The sequence below is a fragment of the Hippocampus guttulatus genome, chromosome 18, assembly GCF_054856545.1.
Source record: "Hippocampus guttulatus isolate MCC_2025c chromosome 18, RoL_Hgut_1.0, whole genome shotgun sequence".
NCBI classification, from domain to species: domain Eukaryota; kingdom Metazoa; phylum Chordata; class Actinopteri; order Syngnathiformes; family Syngnathidae; genus Hippocampus; species Hippocampus guttulatus.
In genome coordinates this window covers 24,709-47,243 of record NC_141278.1, presented here as the reverse complement: position 1 = coordinate 47,243, position 22,535 = coordinate 24,709, and the positions used below count along the sequence as shown (strand labels likewise).

The 22,535-nt window shown below is 58.5% G+C and overlaps 3 protein-coding genes across 27 annotated transcripts; 1 reads left to right on the top strand and 2 right to left on the bottom strand.

Annotated features, from left to right (window-relative positions):
• The first annotated feature begins 358 nt into the window (after positions 1-358).
• On the top strand, positions 359-20,566 carry hsf1 (heat shock transcription factor 1). Of its 11 annotated transcripts, none has more exons than XM_086137360.1 (18): positions 359-659; positions 1,076-1,184; positions 1,288-1,424; positions 1,502-1,626; positions 2,198-2,273; positions 2,350-2,411; positions 2,501-2,677; positions 3,419-3,549; positions 3,653-3,725; positions 3,795-3,900; positions 3,974-4,018; positions 4,094-4,142; positions 4,597-5,736; positions 5,844-6,105; positions 7,437-7,529; positions 17,340-17,545; positions 19,786-19,940; positions 20,029-20,566. In XM_086137360.1, exons 1-13 carry the CDS (start codon positions 534-536, stop codon positions 4,734-4,736), a joined length of 1,356 nt encoding a protein of 451 aa, XP_085993486.1. In that variant the 5' UTR covers positions 359-533; the 3' UTR covers positions 4,737-5,736; positions 5,844-6,105; positions 7,437-7,529; positions 17,340-17,545; positions 19,786-19,940; positions 20,029-20,566. The 11 variants fall into 11 exon arrangements, with proteins under 11 accessions (XP_085993486.1, XP_085993488.1, XP_085993492.1 ...); XM_086137362.1 differs by adding an exon at positions 6,402-6,442 and having other exon boundaries at positions 4,597-6,105; XM_086137366.1 differs by adding an exon at positions 6,402-6,442 and having other exon boundaries at positions 4,597-6,105; positions 7,437-7,533.
• LOC147190382 (uncharacterized) lies at positions 4,820-11,835 on the bottom strand. Of its 15 annotated transcripts, none has more exons than XM_086137349.1 (17): positions 11,286-11,835; positions 11,155-11,217; positions 10,879-10,905; positions 10,587-10,628; positions 9,804-9,851; positions 9,672-9,707; positions 9,417-9,446; positions 9,236-9,343; positions 9,109-9,144; positions 8,501-8,524; positions 8,359-8,397; positions 8,136-8,297; positions 6,935-7,132; positions 6,804-6,839; positions 5,583-5,618; positions 5,130-5,457; positions 4,820-4,995 (listed from the first exon to the last, which is right to left on the bottom strand). In XM_086137349.1, exons 1-17 carry the CDS (start codon positions 11,380-11,382, stop codon positions 4,878-4,880), a joined length of 1,428 nt encoding a protein of 475 aa, XP_085993475.1. In that variant the 5' UTR covers positions 11,383-11,835; the 3' UTR covers positions 4,820-4,877. The 15 variants fall into 15 exon arrangements, with proteins under 15 accessions (XP_085993475.1, XP_085993476.1, XP_085993477.1 ...); XM_086137350.1 differs by having other exon boundaries at positions 9,417-9,443; XM_086137351.1 differs by lacking the exon at positions 10,879-10,905.
• On the bottom strand, positions 13,224-14,734 carry LOC147190381 (uncharacterized). The gene is made up of 5 exons (XM_086137372.1): positions 14,361-14,734; positions 14,026-14,271; positions 13,568-13,951; positions 13,438-13,481; positions 13,224-13,332 (listed from the first exon to the last, which is right to left on the bottom strand). The coding sequence occupies exons 1-5, from the start codon at positions 14,467-14,469 to the stop codon at positions 13,327-13,329; spliced, it is 789 nt and encodes a 262-aa protein (XP_085993498.1). The 5' UTR covers positions 14,470-14,734; the 3' UTR covers positions 13,224-13,326.
• Positions 20,567-22,535: the final 1,969 nt, after the last annotated feature.

Genomic DNA, 22,535 nt, shown 5'->3' with positions numbered 1-22,535 from the left:
AGTGAACGATGCAAAATGAAGTCGGGACCCGCGCGCAAACCAATTGGCTGGAAAGCTTCAGTGCTTCGTGGAGCTTCATTTGGCCATCACCACCTTTGGGAACTGTAATCGGGTCTCCGTGCGCTTGCACTATGCCGCTGGGGTCGGCGTCAGGTCAAGAAATGCTTCAACTCGGTCTTGATCTCTGCCTTGTTTCGGCTCATCTCCGGCAAAAAAAAAAAAACGACATTGTCAGCCGTCTCGTACGTGTGGAAAAAAAGCTGTGCGAAACGCAATTTGTCTTTCGGGCTCCTTTTTAAAAGTGTGCAAAACGCAACTCGTGGCACTCATTCTTGGCACATTGCGTCTGGTGGCGACGTCATCACCGCGCGACGTCAGTGGCGCCGCCGTTGCTGCGCAGTCGCTTGTTTGGAATTTTCCACCAGATTCTCCCACAGAGTCGCGAAAGTTGCGTTTGCGGCTTTGCGCCGACATTAGCGACGACGTCAGAACCGGTCCCGAGCCGCCCGGATCGCCTTTGCTCGCTCCCGCCGATGGACTACGCGAGAGGTTCGGTGGAAGGCTCGCTGCTGGCAGCCAGCAACGCCCCGGCCTTCCTCAGCAAGCTGTGGACTTTGGTGGAAGACCCCGACACGGACCCGCTCATCTGCTGGAGCCCGGTACGACTTTTGCACTCTGATCTCGTCAGTTTCGCCCCGAGTTGTCGCGCCGGCTTAGTTTAAAGCACAGGAACGGGGGGTAGGGGGGGGGGGGGGGGAGCTAGCCGCTAGCCGCTAGCCGCAAGAGCCAAGTGTCCAAGTCTTTCGAGGTGAGCGCAGCGCCGCCAGACGACTTGATGAGGCACCGCAAGAACAGTTTGCAACAATCGTGGCCAGTGAAAATGATCCAACACGCACCGGGGCAAAAGCGGCTCCGCATCCCCATCGCAGAAACAAACCGGGCCCACACCGTTGATGCTGTCGATGCGGATACTTGTACGACCGTTCCCCCTCTTGTATTCACGTTGCCGTCCGAGCTGATTTGCGAGCTGGCGGCGTCCTTCCAAACGCTTTTTGTTTGGTTTGTCCCGTGCCAGAGCGGAACCAGCTTCCACGTATACGATCAGGGTCGCTTCTCCAAAGAGGTCCTGCCCAAGTTCTTCAAGCACAACAACATGGCCAGCTTCATTCGACAGCTCAACATGTGTGAGTACAAACAAGCTCGTGCCCAACGGCTCGCTCAGCTTTGCTCTCCGAGCGTCGGCCCAACCGTGCGCTGCCGGCTTTTCTCCCCCCCCCCCCCCCCAAGACGGCTTCCGCAAGGTGGTCCACATGGAGCAAGGCGGCTTGCTGAAGCCCGAGAGAGACGACACGGAGTTCCAACACCCCTTCTTCGTCAGAGGCCAAGAGCGCTTGCTGGAGAACATCAAACGCAAAGTCACCAACGTATGAACGCTCGCGAGAAACGCCGCCGCGCGCGCGCTCTCGGTGACGCCGCCGCGCTCCGCTCTCTGCCGCCGCAGGTGTCCTCGGCGCGTCAGGAGGAGGGCAAGATCTCGTCGCACGAGGTCAGCAAACTCCTGAATGACGTGCAGGCCATGAAGGGAAAGCAGGAGACCATCGACTCCAAAATCATCGCCATGAAACAGTATGAACTCCGGCTCCTTCTCTTCCCTTTTGAGTCGCGCGGTGTCGCGAATTCATCGCAATCGCTTCTAGAAGCGACCCGACCTGGTTTTGCCCCGCGCGTGCGCATAGCCGGAAGGAAATCGGATCGCGGGCTTAACGAGCGCCGCCTTCAGCGGCGGCATCGGGATTTATTCTGGGAGAGTAACAAAAGTGTGCTTCGAACCGCCCAGCTGAAAGGAGCGCCGAACGGCGGCCCGACCCGGCCTTCCAAAGCGCGTGGTCAAGCGCCCGTCGGGCGAAAGGTGCGTCCGAGGACGAAATGACTGAAAACCGCCAGAAGGAATTTGGCGTGACTCCCAAACTGGGCCGACTAACAACGACGCGTGCAAAGGGGCGCCGGGTCTCCGGGGTTATGCGGCGCGCCCAGCGGGGCCTCGTTTGTTCTCGGTCGCGCCGTCTTTTATTTTTTTGCGTTCGTTTGTTTTTGGACCCGAATCGGGACTCGGTTTGGCGCGCCCGCTTTTGCTCCAAACACGCGGCGGGCCGAGCGGCCCGAACCCGAGCCGATGGAAAGCTGCTTTGTGTTTCAGTGAGAACGAGGCTTTGTGGAGGGAGGTTGTGAGTCTGAGACAGAAGCACGCTCAGCAGCAGAAAATGGTCAACAAGGTAAAGCGGCCGCCGCCGCCGCCGCCTCGCGCCCTTGTTTGGGAACGTCCTCATTTGCCCGTTTGTCCGGCTGCAGCTGATCCACTTCCTGGTGTCGCTGGTCCAGTCCAACAGGATCATGGGAGTCAAGAGGAAACTGCAAGTTGACCTCCGGCGCGTACTTTGAAACGTGCTTCTTTTGGGTACTTGTCGCCTGACTGTTTTTTTTTGTGCGGTCACGCCCGCAGCCCGCTGATGCTCAACGACTCCGGCTCCGTGCCCAAATACGCTCGCTCATTTTCCCTGGAGCCCGCGCAGGCCGCTCCCACCGTCTTCCCGGCGGAATCCTCGGCGGGCTCCGGGCCCGTCATCTCTGACGTCACGGAGCTGGCCACGCCCCCTCCCGAGGAGCGCGCCGAAGCGGGGTGAGCGGCCGCCCTTGAGCGGCTTCTTTTCTTCCTTTGCCGACCCATGGCGACGGCCGACGGAATGCGCCCGCCGCCGACTCGGCGTCACCTTTGCGGTCACGAATTAGAAACGCGGTCCGACGTGAAGAAGCGAAAGCGCATCGGATGATGCTCAAACCGAGTTTTTGCGCCCGCGTCGCCCCAACCCGGCACGCCAATGACGTCGAGCGGCGGTCGGCGCCTCAAGTCGACTTCCGTCATTGGCCGGCGGCGGACCCGAAGTCGGTCGCGGGCGCTCTCTCGTGATTTCGCTCTGTCAGTGCTTCATCGTTGTTCCCGATCCTCTCGTTCCCCAAGCGGCGATCGTTTTATTCATTGAAACGAATCCAGTCAAAGCTCGCTTTTCGTCCATAATCCGTCCCGGAAGGCTGTTTTCAAATAAAAATGGTTATTGAACACGTCTGCTCACAATTGAAAGCGAGACGAGGAAGCGTCACTTCCTGGCGTGAGGAAGGCGAGAGGAGTCAAACGGTGCGTTCGAGTGCGCTCGGTTTGTTCGAGAAGCGATTTCCGATCGTAATCCGAGGCGCAAAAGCCGATTTGGTCGAGAACGGAGACGTCCGAAAACCGAGGTTTGACTGTGTTTATTTTCCGGGTTCGTCAAAATGATCGTGGGACCTCGCGCAGGTTTACGCGGGGCCGGCAAAATCCACCTTTGCGCCGCGACCCCGTCGTCGTTTGACATCTCGCCGTCCGCAGGAAGAGGAGCGACGCGGAGGAGGACGAGCCCGCCGCTTCCGACGCAGGGGGTGCGCTTATGTCCGGAGACACGCCCCTTTCCCCGACCACCTTCATCAACTCCATCCTGCAGGACGGCGACGCGCTAACGGGCAAGTCGAGACGGGTCCGGCGCCGCGCTCGGCTCGTCTTGTGCTCCAGCTTCTCGCGTCGATCCGCGAGTCATCCTCTCCTCCTCCTTTCCGATGGTTCCAGCTTCCGGGCCCCGCCCGGCCACCGCCCACCCGGGCCCGGCGCCGACGTGTCAGACGGTCGTGTGCCTCGATAAGTACGCTCGCGTGGCGCTTCCTCGTCCCACGGCAGAGTACGGCCCGCTTACCGCGCGCCCGCGTTTCAGGTCGGAATTGTCGGATCACGTCGAGACGATCGACAACAGCCTGGAAAACCTGCAGAACGTTCTCAACGGCCAAAGTTTCACCTTTGACGCCTCGCCGCTCATGGAGGTGCGTGGGCGCGGGCGCGGGCGAGTGACGCGGACGCGCACCTTAACGTGCCCGACCCCTTTTGTGTGTTCAGTTCTTCAATCCGCCAGGCGACTTTGACATCGGCGCTTTGGACACGGTAAGTGTGAGCGACCGCTTTCCGAGTGAACGGCGCCGGCCGCGTCTCTCTAAGAAGTGCGTCTTTTGTCGGCAGCTCCTGTGCGACGGCTCGCCCAAAGGAGCCGAGGACGGCGACGACGCCGGTAAAAGCGCACGCGCCCGCGCCACCGACGAGCCGCCAAGTATATTCTACCGAGGCCCGGCCAACGAGAGCGCGCCGGACCTCGCCTTACGAGAGCGCCGCCCGCAACCTCGGGCTTTTTCGGCTTACCGGCCGCTCGCCGACTCGGCGCTCCGGGGCGGTCGCTCCGCCGTGAATTTTGGTGGCCGGCGGGGGGCGCGAATGACCCGCCCTCGAGTCCATTCCGTGCATCGGAGCCGCGTTGGCGTTTCTAGTCGTGGGAACGGATAAAGCCGTCGTCTTGTACAAAACGCCTTTGGCTTCGGTTTCCCTCCAAAGGGGCAAAATTGGCCGGCCGTACGGATAGATGCGGTCGCGACCAAGCTCGCGACTCGTAAGTCCAGGTCCGGATGTGCCGGAGTGCGCGGGCGAAGGCGACGCTGCAATTTTGTGGGGGTTGTCTGCGATTGGTGCAGGAAAGCAGCTGGTGCAGTACACGCCCGTGACGATTTTCGAGCCGGTCGGGGGCGGGGCTGACCTGCCGTCGCTCCTGGATCTGGAGGCGGAGCCTTTCCTCTGCTCTGACCCGAGCGCCGGCTACAACTCTGACCTCTGACGTGATGGGGAAGGGACTCCTCCGTTCCCGTGATGACCGTCGGGTCCAAGGTCACCGTTTTGACTGTGCAGACAACGCGTCGGTCATCTTTTCTTTGCTTTTATTACATCAGAAGGAACAGAATATTTTTGGAAACATTGATTACATATTTATTCCGCTATGCAGGAAACCCCCATTAAACACCTTTGTGCATATTCCTGCTGTCGCGTGTGCCCAACACGCGCTCGTCCGTGGCCGGAATTCAGCTCCGGTCACCGGGCTGAAAAAAAAAAAACGTTCATTTTCCCGAACGGCCGGTCGGAGCCACGGCGTCCGCCGGTGAACCGATGATCAGGAGACACAAAAGCGTTTCTTGCAAAGTTGTGTTCAAAGACATTTTAATGTCCAGTTCACCTGCTTCTAAAAGTGATTCTATCCATCTTTTTAAATCTTTCCAAACAAAGGACCCTGCCCGTGGGCGGGCGGGGCCTCAAGGCGACCGAAGTAGCGTTCCGATTGGTCGGCGCACCGGAGGCGGCGGTGGGAAAAGCCAACTCGAGGCTCGCGGCCCAAGTCAGCAGATTTCCTCCAGTTCGACGTCGTTCGCAGCTGTCGAAACAAACGGCCACGGAACTTATGGGATGGAGCGCGGTCGTCGCGGCGACGTAAACAGCCGGTGAGCCGAAGGTGACCTCACCATCAGGACCCCGACCCCAAGCGTCGTACCGTCCGCTGACGGAGCCTGCGGAGAACAAGCCACGCCGGCGGCGCGCAAACCGCAGTTTTATCATCGGCGTCGTGACGTCACACTGCGCGGACGGCCGCGCCAAAGCGTCTCTCGGCTGAAGCGAACGTGCCGACACTCACCGGCCTCGCGGGGTTCTTCGGACGCCCGTCCGCCACCTGCAACGACGCCGACGCAAAGTCACGTGACGTAACCATATGACATCATCACGCGAAGGCGGAATCCTCGGCTGTCATTCCGCCTCTTTTGTGCATCTAACATTACATAACCCCCACGGTAAATTAAAGATCCCTAGCCTATTTAAATACACCCTCGGAACGTTTTTTAAACGTACTGGCGGTCATTTCCTTTTTCTTTTTACACCCTTTCAAACACGCGCGAAGCCAACGCTGCAGGCACAGCCACGGACAGCTCGGTGACGGGCATTATTTGCAGGCACAGCCACGGACAGCTCGGTGACGGGCATCATTTGCAGGCACAGCCACGGACAGCTCGGTGACGGGCATCATTTGCAGGCACAGCCACGGACAGCTCGGTGACGGGCATTATTTTGACCTGTCCCAGAGTGGCGGGAGGTGAACCCGGAAGAAGAGAGAAGCAGCCCATGGCCCTTGTCACGGTGCGTCGCTGACAACACCCGAAAAGGTAACGACGCATCCGATATAGTGAGAAATGGCGAGAGCAAACTATTGTCCTTAGCCCTCGTACTGTTTTTACTGTTGAACGGCAAGCCAAACTCGGAGAAATGGCGACACACGACCGAGAGCGTAAAACGTTACCGGGCATCGAAATTGCCCAAAATGCGCCGGGAAAAGTAGTTTGCGTGGATTGTTTCCTTAAGACAGGGTAGGGAACTCCCGCGCCTCCAGAGCCAGATCCCGCCTGTTTTAGATCCCTCCCGACTCCAAAACACCTGATTAAATTGCTCATGTTCCTTTCAGGCCTCTACAGAGCTTGCTGATGCGCTGATCATTTGAATCAGGTATGTTGGAGTAGGGAGGGCTCTTAAACGGGCAGGATATGGCTCTCGAGCAACCTCGGCCCCCTACCCCCGTCTTAAGAGGTCAAAGTAGACCGCAATGCATTGCAAAAAAAGTTCTGCACTCTAGTGGTGCAGCGATGCGTGCACCGCGAAATGCCGTCGTAGGGAATTGCATGTGGTGGACTACATGAGGTCCTTGAATCTCGGTCTGAAACGAGGTGCCAAATTGGCCCGATCGCTACATCAGGAATTCGAGTGGACTTTTTAGTCAACCGCCCGTGTCCCAACACGGTCCAAGTCTTGTCCCCGAAAATCGAAATTGAACAGTCACTGGAGTCAAAATGAGAAGTGGAAAACTCACTGGAGACCAAGGACGTTCCTGTTGGCTCTGAAAAGACTTGCGCGCGCACACACACACACACACACACACAGGGTTTGTCGGCACCTTCTCGGAACGGTACATCAGCACCAAGGGCAGCAACCGTGGCTTACGTGATTCCGTTGCCATGGTAACGGTGTCAGTGCGCCACATCCGCGTGCCTGCGTCATCAAAGGCGACGGTGATCAGAAGCGTCAAGGCCGGCGCCGATGCGCGCGGTCGCCGATGCGCGCGGGCGCCGCGACGCCACGTACCTGACAGAAGTGTGCTGGCGGAAGCGGCCCCCGCCGCCTCGGTGCGCACGGGCGACACTGCGGGTGACGTCGTGGGACAGGATGAGCAACGTGGCTGACGCCGGCGTCTCGACGTGACGGACGCGTGCGCGAACGGAGTCGGAATCGGCCCCTCGGAGGGCGGCCGTCTTGCGTTGCCGCTCCCGCCGACAACCTCTGCCGGCTTCGGGTTGTCGGCGCCGCGCGCTTTCCGCTCGGATCCTCGTACGGACTAATGAGAGGCTCCGAATGAACCAATTTCTGCGCTCGCGTTGACTATTCGGAGTGTACCATCTCACGATTGTCAATTGTGACTCATGAAAGGTTTGCTTTTATTTTGCAGCCAACGTTCGTCCCGACGGCCTCGGCGTTCATTTCACCGTTGACGCTTCGGACAACCCGACGCGGACCCTTCGCTGAGGAGCCCCCGCAACTTGCAAGTATTCTTTTTCTCATGGCAGATGGCATTCTTCCTGAGGAAATGTCGCGGGCACACCTGTGCAATTATCGTGCGGTCTAATCGGCATCGTAAAATCGCGCCGTGCCGGAAAGATTTGTCAACCGCAATTGAGGGAAATGGCCGTGTGGTGTCACTCGCGGGGGTTGGCCATCTTTGAGTCATCTTCCATCCGTTTCTGTTCAGTGCCGTTTTCAGCAAGCCGCCAATCGACAAGATCAAACGATTCTTTTCATAAATGGTGTCATTTGGGGGAAAATCTTGCTTATCAACGCCACGTCGCCGCTCGCTCGGGTTTGCGCCGCTTCACAAGACTCCGTCCGGATCGAACTTCTCACTACGTGGTTGTTCTTGACCGAAGGTCGCAGGCTGACAAACGTAGGCGCGCGTTTGGCAACTCGACGAGATGAACGCGCACATCAAATGGAGGGAGCAAAAGTAACAATTGTTTGGGGGGGGGGGGGGGGGGATGAGGAAAACTCAAGTCAAGTAGTGACGGCTGAGAACTCGACCGGAGTCCGGGTGACGGAGCGTCGCTACTCGCTCACTCGCGACCGCCGGCGACGTTTGTTCGACCGTACGTACGCTCACCCGCGCCGTCCGCGTGGCGACGGCTCGCGTCCTGGGCCGGAGTTGAAAGGCGAAGGACCGGAGCGGTCGCGGACGGCCGCGTCCGCTCGGTTCCCGCGGCCGCCCACGGGAGTCGGTCCGCCGGAGGTTCGCCAAAGGAAGTCGGGTGAGCCGTCACTGCGGGACACGAGAATAAGAAGGAGGACGAGAAAGCGGCCGGGCGTCATTGCGGGCCGACCTCCGTCTTTGTCCGCCGGCTGAGTCTGTCGGCCGTTTCCTGTTCAAGTCAACACAAGCGGCGCCGGCTCGTGACTCGCTCCCGCTTCCGAGTGGCGCCGTCTCCCTCCCGCCCGAGACTTGCAAAAGACAATTGTTGGTACCGTGCGCTTGGGACCGGTCTTTGCCTGCGCAAGGGGAAAAAACCCAAAAGGTTTGACCGAAGACCAGCACACTTGAACCGACGCCGGTCATCGAGCGGCAAGGTGGGCTTTGTTGGGCCGCGTCGCGCCGGCCGCCCCGCGACACCTTGCGCCGTCGCGCTTTCCGACGACCGGGAAAAGAGCTCGTTTAGCTGCCGGTCGAGGAGGAGCGGCGGCGCTCCCGCTTCGGCCAACTCTTCCAACGCCATCTCGGACCATCGTAGCGTCGCACTTTGCGCTACCGCGCGGCACCTCGGTCTTCCCGCATCGAGTACTATTGCGCCACGCCTTGCGCTATTGCCGGGAGGAAGAGGCCGGACCGTCCGTTTGCTTGGGTCCGCATGGGCGTTCCGACCCTCCCGTTTCCAAAGCCTCGCTTCAAAACGCAGGAAGGAAGATTTCAGGTCAAATTCATCTCCGTAGAGGTCTCGAAGGGCTTCCCGTGTGGGCAAAAATTAACGACAGCCCGCCGTCTTAATCCCCCGGAGGGCACGGGAGGAGGGGGGGGGGGACAAAACAAAACACAGCCCAACATCGCAGTCCACCTCGTATTGATGCGTTTTGATTACCTGCTTGCTGCGATGATGGCGACATCCAGGAAGGTACTGAGAGAAAAGCGGGAGAGGAAAGTCAGACACTAAGAATGTTTTTGTCCCTTTCAAAATGACAACAAGACGAAGTGTTTGGATAGAGTACGCAAGTCTTCGCGGGTGCGCTCCGTGCCCGGAGTCGAAGGCGATCGGTCAGAGGCGTGTCCTCCTCCCGCTCGGTTGATGACATCCGCGTCGCTCAAGCTTTCTTCATCTGCATCAAAACAAGTCAAATCAGCGCGCGCGTTTGGTGGTCGTCTCTTGCCGAAGAAGAAACAAAGAAGCACCTGTGGGCTCCGTCCGACTTGGTTCGCCTGCTTGAGCCAAAAGAGAAGCACAACGCACGTGCCTTGTTAAAAGCTTAGTCCGTCATCGTAGGAAGAAGTGTGTGTGTGTGTGGGGGGGGGGGGGGGGGGTTGTGACGCGGTCTCTTGCTCCGCGCCGCTTCCGCGCATCTATAGTTTACCCGACAATGTAAACGACGCCTCCCCGATTGCGTAATGCTCGCAAAGGCTGACGAGGGATGCAAAAGCTTCGCTCACCCGGCAGGCCGAGCGGGAAGCGACTCTCCGCCGTTCCTTCGCAACGGGCCCAAGAAAGAGCCGTCGGTCACCTTCGCATTTCACGGGCGAGGCTCCGCCTCCAACATCCCGGCCGGACGCCGAGACACTCACCCGCGTAGTCCGGGCGAGAAGCTCCTCCCTCGAGGGACGTCGGCCGCCCTGGCGACAAACGGCACGTCTCACCCGATGTTGTAAGCGACGCTTACCCGCGTCTCCGCCCGCTCCGTCCGTCGGCTGAAGCGCAGCGCTCACGCGCATAAGCAAAGAGATTTGGTCGACTGCGCGTCACGGCGTTCACCCTTTGAATGCGCGTCCGCGGCGTCGGAGTCTGCGCACGGGCACGTAGTTTGGATGGCTTTCGGAGCGGTCGGCGGGCCCTTTGCCCCGACTGCGGTTTCCCGCCGCTCGGCGACGTCTCGCGTCCCCGTCGCCGCGCGAGCGTCCCGCGGCCGCCGAGGCTTCGCGCGCACCTGCGGCGTCACACGCCGCCGTCAAAAGGGACGCCGGCCGCGCGTCGCCGCCTTCCGAGCGCTCGTATTCTTTCACTCACCGCCGACGTCGGGAAGGGACGACGCCTCGGCCCGCGCGCCTGTCGCGGAGGAACCGGATGATCCTAATCCACAAGATGAAAGCGCGATCGACAATGAGCCAGACCAACGAACGTTCGCGAACGGGATGAGCGAGAAGAATTAGCGCCGATCGAGATATCTCGAAACCGCGGCGCTCACCAGCGAAACCGGTTTCCTTTTCGGGGGAGTCGTCTCGACAAATGAAACGCGCGCTAAGCCGCGGATAAGCCGGCTCGTGTTTCCGCGGATGCCTTCCGGCGCTCCGAGCGGAACGAAAGTGGAACAAAGCGACTTTTCAGGGCGGGGGCCGCGGGAGTCGACTTACCCGAAGCCTCCGCCGCCGCACTCTGGTGGGCGCCCGGAGATCCTGGTGGAGGGGAGGAGGGGGGCGGAGGGTGGGTGAAAGGCGCTCAGGTTTCCCGCACTTAATTAAAAACCGGACCCTTTCGGGTCGCCTTTCAATCGGATCCTTTGTTTGTTCCAAGACGTGAATTTGTTGCCCAATGACATTTGTCCAAATCGGAGCGACTTGAAAGAGACTCGATGTTCCGGTGGGAAGGGGGCAAGGTGAAAGGGATGGGGGGGGCAAGGTGAAAGGGGGGGGGGGCCCGTCTCACCCTCCTTCTCTGTGGAGTTGTCGTCATTTGAAAGCAAAACCACACGTGCGCATTGTTGTTCTTCTTTTCGGCGCCGCCGACGCGTTCAACGCAAGTCAAAGCGTTCTCAGAGACTCGAGCGTCTTTGACCCTTTTCGCGCGCGACTTCTAATTTGCAGCTGGACTATTCCGCCGGCGGCGCGGTTCGGTCGCCTCGATGGTCGATCCGGAAGCGAGTCGCGATGGCGCCGACGAGGGAAACGGCCGAGCGCGCGGCGGGTCTCGGGCCGGGCCTACCCTCGTCCTCCTCGGACCGGTCGCCCTCCGCCTCCTCGGTCAACTCCGCCTCTTCCTCCCGCTCTGCAAAACAAGCGCTCGTCTCACGTCGGGAGCGCCGCCGATCGGGCTTTTTGCCGGCGTCGCTTTACCCTCCGCGGGGGCCGTCCACGCCGCCGTTACCAGGACGGCCAGCAAGGACATCCGGATCAAGTTCCTGAGGGGCCGCAAAGTCATCGCTTCACACATTGACGAGCGGTCGCTCGGGCGTCACACGTCTCGACGCGACGCGAGCGCTTTCAAACGAGCGTGGCCGTCTACAAAGCGCCGTTCGCGGAGCAAATCTCAGATAGACGAGAAGTGAATAACAAAGACGGTCGAAAGCACCAAACGGTCAGACGAAGATCAAGTCGTGTCAAATGCCATCGCGTACAAACGAGTTTCGAGACGCGTTTTAAAGATGCGCAGCGAGGGGGCTTGCCCGACGTTCAGCGGGAGCGCGTTCCGGAGCGGCAACGGAAAAGGCTCCGCGCCCGGATCGATATCGCTCGTCGGTCGCCGTCGTGTCCGCCGATTCGTCACCGTCACGCTTCGGGATCATCTTAAGTCCTGCCCATTCAAGAGTCACCATGCCGTCCGTCCGTCCGTCCGCAAGTCGCGAGCGAGCCCGACAACGCGGTACCGCCGTCCAAGTTGACTCACCGAGGCCGCATGATGTCGCTCTGCATAAAAGCGCCGCTTCTGCGTTTTATACCCGGGAGGCGGGCTCTTGCGTCTGCGGAGGGGCGGGCGCAAAGGTGAGGGGGGTGCGCACGATCGCGTAGGTCGGCGCGCGTGTCGCCATGAGAGAGGGGGCGGGCGGGCGACAAGCGAGAGAGAGACGTCAACACTTATTTAATTTTTTACAATTTCCGGTGATCTTTCGTTTGGCAATAGTTTTGGTTGTCATTTTTTTAAAATGGATTTGAAGCGGCTTTGAAACACGGTTTCTCACGCGGATGCGCGGCTACTGAATATGCTCGAGAAGTGTTTGGCAGCGAGAATGAGAGCCGAGCGGTGGACTTGATACGTGTGAGAGTGCGCATTGAGTTTGGCCTCCTGAAGTTCCTCGGGCGGGAATGAAAGCGCACTTGTTCTTTGCGAGACGCTCTGCGTGCGGGAGTCCGATGAAGACCACCGGCGCCGCTCATTCATCCTTTTGTGGAAACTCCATCTCGCTCACCTCGGTCACTCTTCCGTGTCGGTAACTCGAGCGCAGACCGCGACCGCCCGAGCCCGTCGGCCCCCGCGGCGCGCAAGCTGAGCTCCCCGCCTGTAATTCACTTCGGTTTCTCCAAGAAACTCGAAATGGCCTCCGACTATGGAAGAACACAAACCGCCGCTGCTTTTGTCTGGATGTTTTTGTTTTTTCGTCGGGGGGGTGGAGAAGGACACACAGAGTGGGAAAGAGCGACTGAGGGAAAGAGGAAGAGGTACCTCAAGGTGACTTTGCAAGTCTGAATCCTTTTTCCTGACCTCAATTTGTCCCAAAGAGAAAGCCCTCTTTGCTCGCACCTGCAAATGTTCCACCAGTGCACTTTGCGTCCTTATCTGGACAACGTGCGGTACTCGCAATGACATTAGATATCAAATGAGGCACAACTGGGTAGTCGTGCCCCCCCCCCCCCCAAAAAAACTAATAACCCAAACTAAAAATTCCAACAACGGAATCATTTGTGGCCGATTGCCACATTTGCTTTGTTGATTTCATCTGCAAGATTGGAAGCGGGCGGGGCCCGGCCTCCACCGGCCTCCACGGCACCTCAAGCTTGAACGTTTGGCCGGCCGGCTCGATCGACACGTCGGCGCCTCGGCGATGATCAGTTGGAAAGAAAAGAAGCACACGCGACTGTTGAAACTTTATTAGCCTCCAGCCAATATTGCTGCATGGCGTTCTCTACGAGCGCGAGACGATCGACATGCTCAGTCAGCGCGCGGAATAACAAAGCGACAAGCGCTTGACAAAGACTCAAAGACGCAAGCGATCCAAACAGGAAGTTGACATGGCAACCGGCAGACAGCCCCCCCCCCCACCCCCCGCCCCCACTTCTGCTTGTTTCTGCAAATACAAAGTAGGCCGGTCATGGATGGAAAAGGCCATTTGAAGCATATTCAGATCTCGATAACGGCGGGGTCGCAGCTCGGAGGACAAATTCACTCCTGAAGAAAGAAAAAGCAAAGAAGAATATTCTGGATCAATTCTTGCTCATCAGCTTTTTTGGCGGGTTTCGCCATCAAAGTGTCAAATGCGAACGTAAGATTTACCCTGAGGAGGGACGGGGTGGAGTCTGATTTCTCAACAAGAGTTGCTGTGAAAAACAAAACAAAAAAACAAACACGCAGTCAAAAAATGACTTTGGAGTCCGAGACCAGGTTTTGGGGACTTTTTAGTCACCTTCGGTGGAGTCAAAGACTTGGGAGCTCTCTTCCGTTTCTTGAACGTTCTCCTCCTCTGCGTTGGCCTCCTCCTTGACGCCGAGCTCGGCGTCCTCCGCGCCGACGCCGGCCCGGGATCCCTCGCGGTCCTCGGAAGTGTTTCCGTCTTCCTCTCCGATCCGCTCCCCTTCCATCTCGTGCCTTTCTGATCTCTCGCTTCCTTCTTTTGACCGACCGTCTTCGTCATCCGAGACCCCGGGCCCCGGCTTACCGCCCTCCTCCGAGTTCAAAGCGGCCACGGGGCGAGCCCCGTCGCCTCCGCGGTCGCCGCAGGCCTCGGTCGCGTCCGACTCGCAGTCGCCGGCGGTCTTCTCGCTTTCCTCGCCCGCCTCTGAACTCGACTCTGATGACAGAAGGTGGCGGGATCCGTCTCGGCGGGGGTGCGGGTTATTCTTCGGCGATAGAACGGAAGCTGACCTGATTCGGACCGGGCCGAACGGAGAGACGTCGGCGATTCCGAAGACTCTCCGGACCGGATCGAGTCCGGAGACTCTTCCGATCCCGCGTACTCCGGTGACGCCGTGGACTCTATTGATTCCGCAGACTCGGGTGATTCCGCGGACTCTCGCGGATCCGCCGACTCTGGGGATTCCGCGGACTCTGGCGTGTCCGCGGTCTCCGACGACTTGGGCGATTTTATCCAATCTGCCGATTCCGGAGACTCTGCAAATACGTTTCACTCGTCGTTTTGTGTTTGGGGTGAGAAAGGTCCCGGAGAGACTTGACTCGGCAAAGAAGACCTACTGCCATACCTCCGTTTTCTGTCCGGGGCTCGTCGGGACCTTCTGCGACTCCATCTGCGGAGAGATGCGGGACGTTGACACGTGTCGACGTCACCCCTCGAGAGTACGCCGCGCGCATTCGGACGGAAACGTTGACGTCCGTATGACGGGACGCCGCGTAAAAGCGACGGAGAAGTTTCCCGACACGTCTTCACATCGACGACTCTCATTGTGCGCCTTTGGTTTCACGTCTCGAGATCGGCCCCGCAAACGTCGGATTTCTTCTCGGGCCGGCCGAAAGAGACGCGCTACCTGGATCCGTTGTGTCGGAAGCACCTGCGGACACAAATGCGACACTTGGTCGAGGAGTCGGCGCACGACGGTGGACTTTCAAGGATCGCACCTTCGCGCTCCACTCGGTTGAGATCTTCGTCGTCGGGTCGCGCTGGGAAAGACCAAGTTAGTGGACGGCTCGTACGAAGGGCACGACGACGACGAGCTCGAACGCTACCTTCGGCTCGTTCCCGGGAGTCGTCGGCATCTGCCGACGCAAAGGCTCCCGTGAGCTCCCGGGAGAGGCGCGCGAGCCCGCGCGAACGCCGTCGCTAGCTTACCTGGCGAATCGGATGCGTCGCGCGGCTCGGCGGGAGCTGAAACGAGCACAGACGACATTCGGAAGGAAAAGCCTTTTGAACGACCCGCTCTTCGTCTTTCAAAGGTCGGTTACAAAGGCGAACGCCGCGCAAAATTGGACACGCTAATGTAGGAAACGCTCACACGACTGAGACGTCGCCACGCTAATCGGAGGGATTCCCATTCGCAAGGGCCTTTTGGTTTTGATGAGGCTCCGCCAACCAAATGCTGCGCAAGCACCACAGGGGCAACCCCCCCCCCCCCCCCCCCCCCGCGACGGGTCCGCCGTCTGTGGAGCGCGCTCGTGCCTACCTGGCCGTGACGTCACCGTTGGCGTGGTTGCCCTCCCTAGAAGAACAAGCGGCGTATTCAAGACGATGACCACGCCCGTATTGCATTTCTCGCGACGAGGTGCTGAAGCTTTGTCCTGCGTACGTGTGTGCGTGTACGTGTGTGTTGCATTGGCAACAAACTTACCATCAAGATAAGCGAGCGGCGCCTTCCTTCGGTCTGCAACGTAAACCACATTTCTCTTTCCAATGAACTGACAGTTGTTGTCCAAGTGACGAGCACCAACAACGGAGCAATCCAAAGCAAATGCGACATTGCATATGGCGAGCGAGCTCGGATCTTACCGGGAAGCGGAGCGGCCGCACTTAGGGGGGCAAGAGTGAGGACCGCTAAGAGTGTGACACACCTGCAACGCGCACACACACGCATACAATGAACAGCATTGTCATGCACGCACACACACAATCAACTCGATTGTAACACATACGTGCGCAAACACACACACGCGCGACACACACGATACGCAGGCGGCGTTAGTGTGGAGGGAAGCGCGTGATCGGCGCATCTTTTGCCCTTTCAAAAGTTGACCACGAGACAGATGCGGTGAGCTCGAAGGCTTGCCAAAATGTCGTTCCGGCACACGCCTCGTCTTTTCCGCGGAGGGAGCGTCGCCGGCTTCGCGGAGCTTTTTTCATTCATCGTCGGCTCACGCGAAGAATCCTCGGTCGGCTTTTTGCGGGCAACTCGGCAAGAGCCCAATTCCCGCTTCCTCTTTGTTGCGTTCGAGGCATCGATCGGTCAACTCACCGCGGGAGCATTTTGGTAGAGGACGACGCGGGCGGCGTCGGCACGATTCCACTCGAGCTTCTCCCGTCTCACGAGCTCCGCCGCAAGCTCTCCGGCCACGCGAGAGACGCCGGCCGCTTTTATGGGCCGGCCTCGGCCCCGCCTCCTCCGGCTCCGCCCACCCGAGCGCCCGCGTTCCGGCCGGAGGCGAGACGACCGGACCCGAGTCCAGGACCGGGAAAGACGAGGGGTGGCCGGATGACGAGGGATGACTTGAAGACCGCCCGTACGCGGCGGTCGGGCGGCTCGGAGACGCCCCGGGAGTTCAGAGGTCAAGGATGACCTCGGCGCCGCCCCGGGGCTTCTTCCTCATCGCCGAACGAGGGGCCGTCGGGCGGCGTTCCCACAAGGCCGACGTGCGGCCGTTCAACTTTTGGACCTCCCCGTGGCGTTCGTATTCAAGCGGGAGATGTTGCCCTCGACGCCGCCGCTCGGCGAGCGCCTCTGCCGCGGACGTCGGACGGAGCGCAGCGAAGGCTCGTCTGCCGGCACCCAAACGAGGCCTGCCTCCGTTTAGCTTTCCGCTCCTCAAAGAACTGCCCTCGGCGAGTCGTGCGCGTCGTGAAGCCGAGTCACTTTGGGGATTTCTTCAATTGAGACCAAGCGTTTTTCATCTTGCACTCGGTCACGCCGTCAGGCGGCGTGTGTTCCATCGTCTCTCATTTGTGTGCGTGTGCGTCCGACTGGTCTTTGTTTCTCACAGCCGAGCCTGGAATGCAGCCCGTCGATCCCCCGCGCGGAAGCGTCAACGGAGACACGCGTGGACAAAAGCGCCGATGTTGGATTCTTTTATTATACGTAGCGCGTGCGGGATGGGCGCCCGTTCACGCGGGGGGGCGAGCCACTCCGGATTTCCTTTTGGACGCTCGATTCCTCGGCGCGACTTTGGCCTGAGGACGGACAGACGGATCTCTGGGACCTTTGGCACGATCGGGACCATCGTGGCTCTTGGCACCGCCGGGCCCGCGAACGTGAAGCGGATCGTCGGGGGCGAGGTTCAGGCCGGCGGCGGCGAGGATTTCAGCTTTGGCGGCGGGAGAGCCGAAGCTCGCCTCCTGTCCGTTGTCTGGACTCTCGTCATCTGGAAGGATAAAACCACGCCGCCGAGCATTTTGCCAAATGATCGCATTTACGCTCTCGGAGTCTCGAAGGCAAAAAGTTTGAGAGCGCTCGTCACGGAGACGGCGTTCTCCGGCGCGCTTTTGTTGGGGCTCGCCTAACTTGGCGCCTTTTGTTCAGGAAATGACGGATCGCTCCGCGTCGGACTCTCACCTGCGGGAACTTCGTCGGACGCGGAGTCTGAGTAGGAAAGACATACGGCGCAATGAGGAAGAGTCCGCTCGACGGAGAACTTTGATGGGACGTCACCTGACCGTCGCCGCGCGCGTCTCCGCGAGCCAGCGTGACCAACATGGCCGCCCAAAGGAGGAGCGCCTTTCTGCAAGGTGAAAACCAGCCGCTCAAGCTTCCGCCTCGGTCGTTTGGCCTCGGCGCGGATTTGGCTGGCGTCATTTCCCGCGTGACCTCGCGGGAGGGAGGGAGGGAGGACCTACCCGCTCAGCATGCTCAAGTCAGAAAGGTCCGCGGTTCCGCCCCGATCGCCGACGGTCTGCCTCGCCGTCCCTCGCGCCGCCGTTTATATATCTCCCCAAATGTCAGCGTGCGCGCGCGCGCGGGCACGCGGCGTGCGCGTCGGATTCCCGCGCCGATCCCGCTCATGGAACGGAGGACGGGTTCGCCGTTCGCAAAGTTGACCCGAGCGCCGACGAGACGTGCGGCCACTCTGAGCGGAATCCTTCAAGCGCGGCGGCCGACCTCTTTCTCGGCCGTCGTCTTTCCTTCAAAGCGCCAAGAGCAACGCCAAAAGTCACCCTCCATCCGCAAAACGCCTTCCAGAATCTTTTGCGACCGGCATGCCGATGTAGCTCGAAACACCCGCGCGAATGTTGTCCCCGCCCCGAGGGCGTCTTCGCGCGGCCTCCTCCGACGGGCCGCCGACGCACTTTTGGCCCGTTTTGGAGTCCCGAGTGCGTCCGGGTTCTTTCTGCGACGCGCCTCGCTCCTTCGTGCGCAAATCCACGCCGTCGTGCTCATCAAACGCCTTCGCCGCAACTTTGCCCACACGCAACAAGCCCGTCGCTCGTGCGGCTCGTTTATGCGCGATACCCGCGCGCGCGCGAGCCACGCGGCAAAAGGTCACTCCGCCGGCTCCGATTGCGAGCCGCGCTTGTCCGGAAGAACAATCGCGGCGGAACCGGCCGGAACCCCAAACGCCCCCGGACCGGAGCGGAATCCGCATTTGCGTCGACGGGCGACTCGGCGTCGACGGGCGACTCGGCGTCGACGCGCTTCACGGGAAGCCGAGTCGGCGGGGCTCGATCGGCGATTCGGTCCTCGCCGATCGAGCGTTTTGCTCGTTTTCGTTCTCATTTTGCCGGCAGGTCAAATGGCCCGGTGGGCTCGGCGCGCCGTTTCGGCGTCAAAGGCTCTTCTGTCCGAAAAGGTTTTCCGCGTAACCCGAGTCCCAAAGTACGCGGGGGCCGATCGCGCGCCTTTGAAACAGTGTAAGGTCAAGCGTCGCAAGTCCTCCGATGTCCTCTTCCCGTCTGAGTGGGAATGCGAGTGAAGCGCGGCGCAAAAAGGTCTTGCGTTTCTTTCCGTGACTCCTTTTGGGATGTCTCCGAATTCGGAATCCGGCTCGTCGGCGCGCGCCAAAGGGGGAGCGGCCCTCGCGCTCGACACGGAGACCGCGTCGGAAGCCGACCGTCGCGGCGTCACCGCGGCCCCCTTTTTTTTTTTCAGCCGTCATCCCCGTCACGTCGGGCGTCTTCTCTCGGCACTTGGAAAAATGCCCGCCTGCGTCGTCGAGTATTGCCGGGACGCACTTTGTCCCTCGCGCGCCAAAATATTGTCATGATTGTCAGATCTCATCAACCTCATCGATGTCTTTATTTCTTTGTCAGGGAATCAGATTCCACCGATGTGAGTTGGCTAGAAAAAGAGAAAAGAGTCTCTCTTCATCTACTCCGGGGGTGGCCAACCCGCGGCTCGTGAGCCGCGGGCGGCTCTCTGGCCGGTTCAATGCGGCTCCCGGGCTCTCGCGCGACAAGTGTCGAAAAGGCCTCGGCGGCGGCGATGCCGTCCAAACCGGGCGGCAACTTCACAGAAGGCGCTCCGTCAGCCTATCAACAATCCCGTTACTCGATTGACATAGAGGGCGACCGATCAGATGACTGCATCGCCGCTTATGCGCAAACAACGGCGCTAAGCGCTAGGCTAGTCAGCGAATGACCTCTAATTTCTAAGGCAGGGGTGCCCAATACGTCGATCAGAATCGACCGGGAGACGGCGAACTGGTCCCAAGTCGAGCGCAAGGGGTGGGAGGAGGAAATGCGTGGGGGGGGGGGGGGGGAGATTTGTTTGTTTGTATCTTGAGCTTTCGTTCATTTTCGGCCCGTTCCGACTGTTGCTCATCGTGGTGTGCGTGCATATGTACGCGAGTGCACCGGTGGGCACCCGCGTGTGCGCGAGCGTGCGCGTGCGTGTCGTTCGGGAGAAGATGGTCGCTTTAAAAGTTGATCTTTGGCCAAAAAAGTGCGTGTGCGCGCGCGAGGAAGGTTATGGTGTGGCTCTTTGCAGTAACTCAGTAAAAAAATTGTCTCTTCGTCTCCGACCGGTCGGCCAGCCCCGATCTACTCCTTGAGCCGCAGGAACTCGAGCGCCTCACGCCGCGACGGACGGCGTCGCCGCCTGCTCGGCAGCCTCCGGACTGCCGCGCGTGTTTTGCCGGATGCCTTTTTGCCTCACCGATGCCGCTCGTGATGCCGTATGTATGATGATGTATGTATGCGTAATAGAGATATTTTTCGTTCAGAAGACATATTTTTTTCTATTTTATAGAATTGTAAGTTTTGTCCTCCCCGTCTAGGTGAGCATCTCCACCGTAGGCTACGGAGACGCGGTCTCCTATCTGGGGCGCCGCGTGACCTTTGGCTGCATTTCCTTTGGCATCGTCCTCAACGGCATGCCCATCTCCATTCCTTTCAACAAATTTTCCGACTACTACGCCAAACTGAAAGAGCAAGAACACGCGTTTTCAAACGCCGAGGGCACGTTCCAGCCGAGGAGACGTCCGCAGAACAAGTGTAAGAGCCGCTCGCAACCCCCGGCTGAGGACTCGGACGATGAGCTCCACTATAAGCCCGGTGGAAAGCAGACTGCTTTTGAGAGGGAAGAGTAAAAAATAAAATAAAAATCACAAAACAGCCAGAGTGCAACCTCACGAACCTGAAATGGCCTTAGATGCTTGCCACTCAAGTAGAAGGATGCACTGTGAACAATACAAAGGAAGTGAAGACAATGAGCAGACAATACTGGTGCTACGCTAGCTTACAAAATGACAAAGCTGTTCAAATGTGTATTGATGTAAATAATAATGCTGATATAAAGAGGGATGGCTAACTTAACTTGCTGACTTTCTTCGGCCAAAATACACAAAGCATAAAGTTTTTATTGTTGGGGGGGGGGGGGGGGGGCGTGTCGCGACCATTGACCGTTCTTGAATTCACTTAGAATGAAGGCTTCCAGATCTGCCTCGTCACGCCACCATAAACGCAAGAGGTCATTTCCCTCTCTAGGGAGCTCAACCCATTTGAGCTCGTTCCGAGGAGGAAGCTTGAGCTCAAATGCGCTTGCGACGTCGGCCGCAGGAGAAGATTAAGTGGAGAAATTGCGGTCGCTTTGCCCGCTGTTCAAAAGTCCTTTTCTGCGGGCGATCCGGTATTCACGATCTTCTTTCAGAGCAACGCATACTCACTTAAGTTTATTCCTTTTAAATTTTACACGAGGCACAAAAAATGAACCAAATACGAGACGGACGGGCGGTCGCCATCGCGGCCGCGGTTGTGACCGTCAAGGACACCGAGGAGGTCTCGGCAATGCGGAGCGATTGTGACGGAGACTCGCTCCAGGACTGCACCGTCTTCCATTGAGAACAAACCGATTTCCAGGAGAGACGGGTTCTTTGAACGCCGTTGTTTCGTTCTCGGGCGGCCCGGTAGTCCAGTGGTTAGCACGTCGGCTTCACAGTGCAGAGGTACCGGGTTCGATTCCAGCTCCGCCCTCCCTGTGTGGAGTTTGCATGTTCTCCCCGGGCCTGCGTGGGTTTTCTCCGGGTGCTCCGGTTTCCTCCCACATTCCAAAAACATGCACGGCAGGCCGATTGGACGCTCTAAATTGTCCCTAGGTGTGAGTGGGCGTGGATGGTTGTTCGTCTCTGTGTGCCCTGCGATTGGCTGGCAACTGATTCAGGGTGTCCCCCGCCTACTGCCCAAAGATGGCTGGGATAGGCTCCAGCACCCCCCGCGACCCTAGTGAGGATCAAGCGGTTCGGAAAATGGATGGATGGATGGATGTTTCGTTCTCCAGCACACTGGACACACACATACACTGCATGCAACGCGCGAACAAGCTCATGTGCTCCTCACGTCACATTGTGACTTTCTTCGTGAGCATCAACCCCAGACTTGTTTGCGCCAACAAGATTTGTGCAAAAATCCTTTTCTTGCAGCCAAGAGAATGGAGAGGCGCGGCGAGCTGTTTTTGCACAAGCTTTGAAGGACGGCACGCAGCCGGTATGATTTGTCTTGATTAGCCAGCCGCGGGGAAGGGAATCAAGTTGATTGACTCCAGTCGGGCTTAAGTGGACAACTTTGGGGGCATTTTAAATTTGTTACCGCAGCTCCTGGAACCAAAGTGCTGTGGCTAATGTGCGAAAACATTGTGGCTAGATTGGACAGGATTTGCCTGATTTTTATTTTATTTATTTTTTAATACGGATTGATTTGGGTCATGCTCGTTCCTTGAATCTTAAGACTTTATGACCAGCAAATAGGTGACCTTTATGACATGTTTTCTTTCAAGTTGGAGTGACTCAAATTGGGGTTGCTCTCTTAGGCGCTTTGGTGTCACTACAGTAATCTGTGTTCGATTCTGACACTTGAGGAGTGAAAGTGCTTGCGCGTGGAAACTTGCTCAAGCTGTGGATTTCGCTGCATTAAAGCGTCTCGAGCAGCTTTCAACTTTAAGCTCTTCGGTAAGTTGAACCAAACCAACACAAACACCATCAATGCTTGTGTGTTGCAGATGAAACTTGATAGTGGGTGAATTGATCCAAAAATAGTGATTACAATGAAGGCGTTACCGATGATCAATATAAGAAGGGACGTTAATAAAATTAACTGGACTAGAATTGAACAAAATACAGCTCGGCTTGAATTTATGATTAACACGTCAGTGTTGACTGCGAAAGGGATGCTTGTATTATACATTCGCGAGTTAAAAAACAAGATCTATGGTCAATATGTATTTTCTATTCAAACTGCCCCAATCCTTGCCTGTTTTTATTATTTTTTTAATTGGATGTAATCCAAAGGC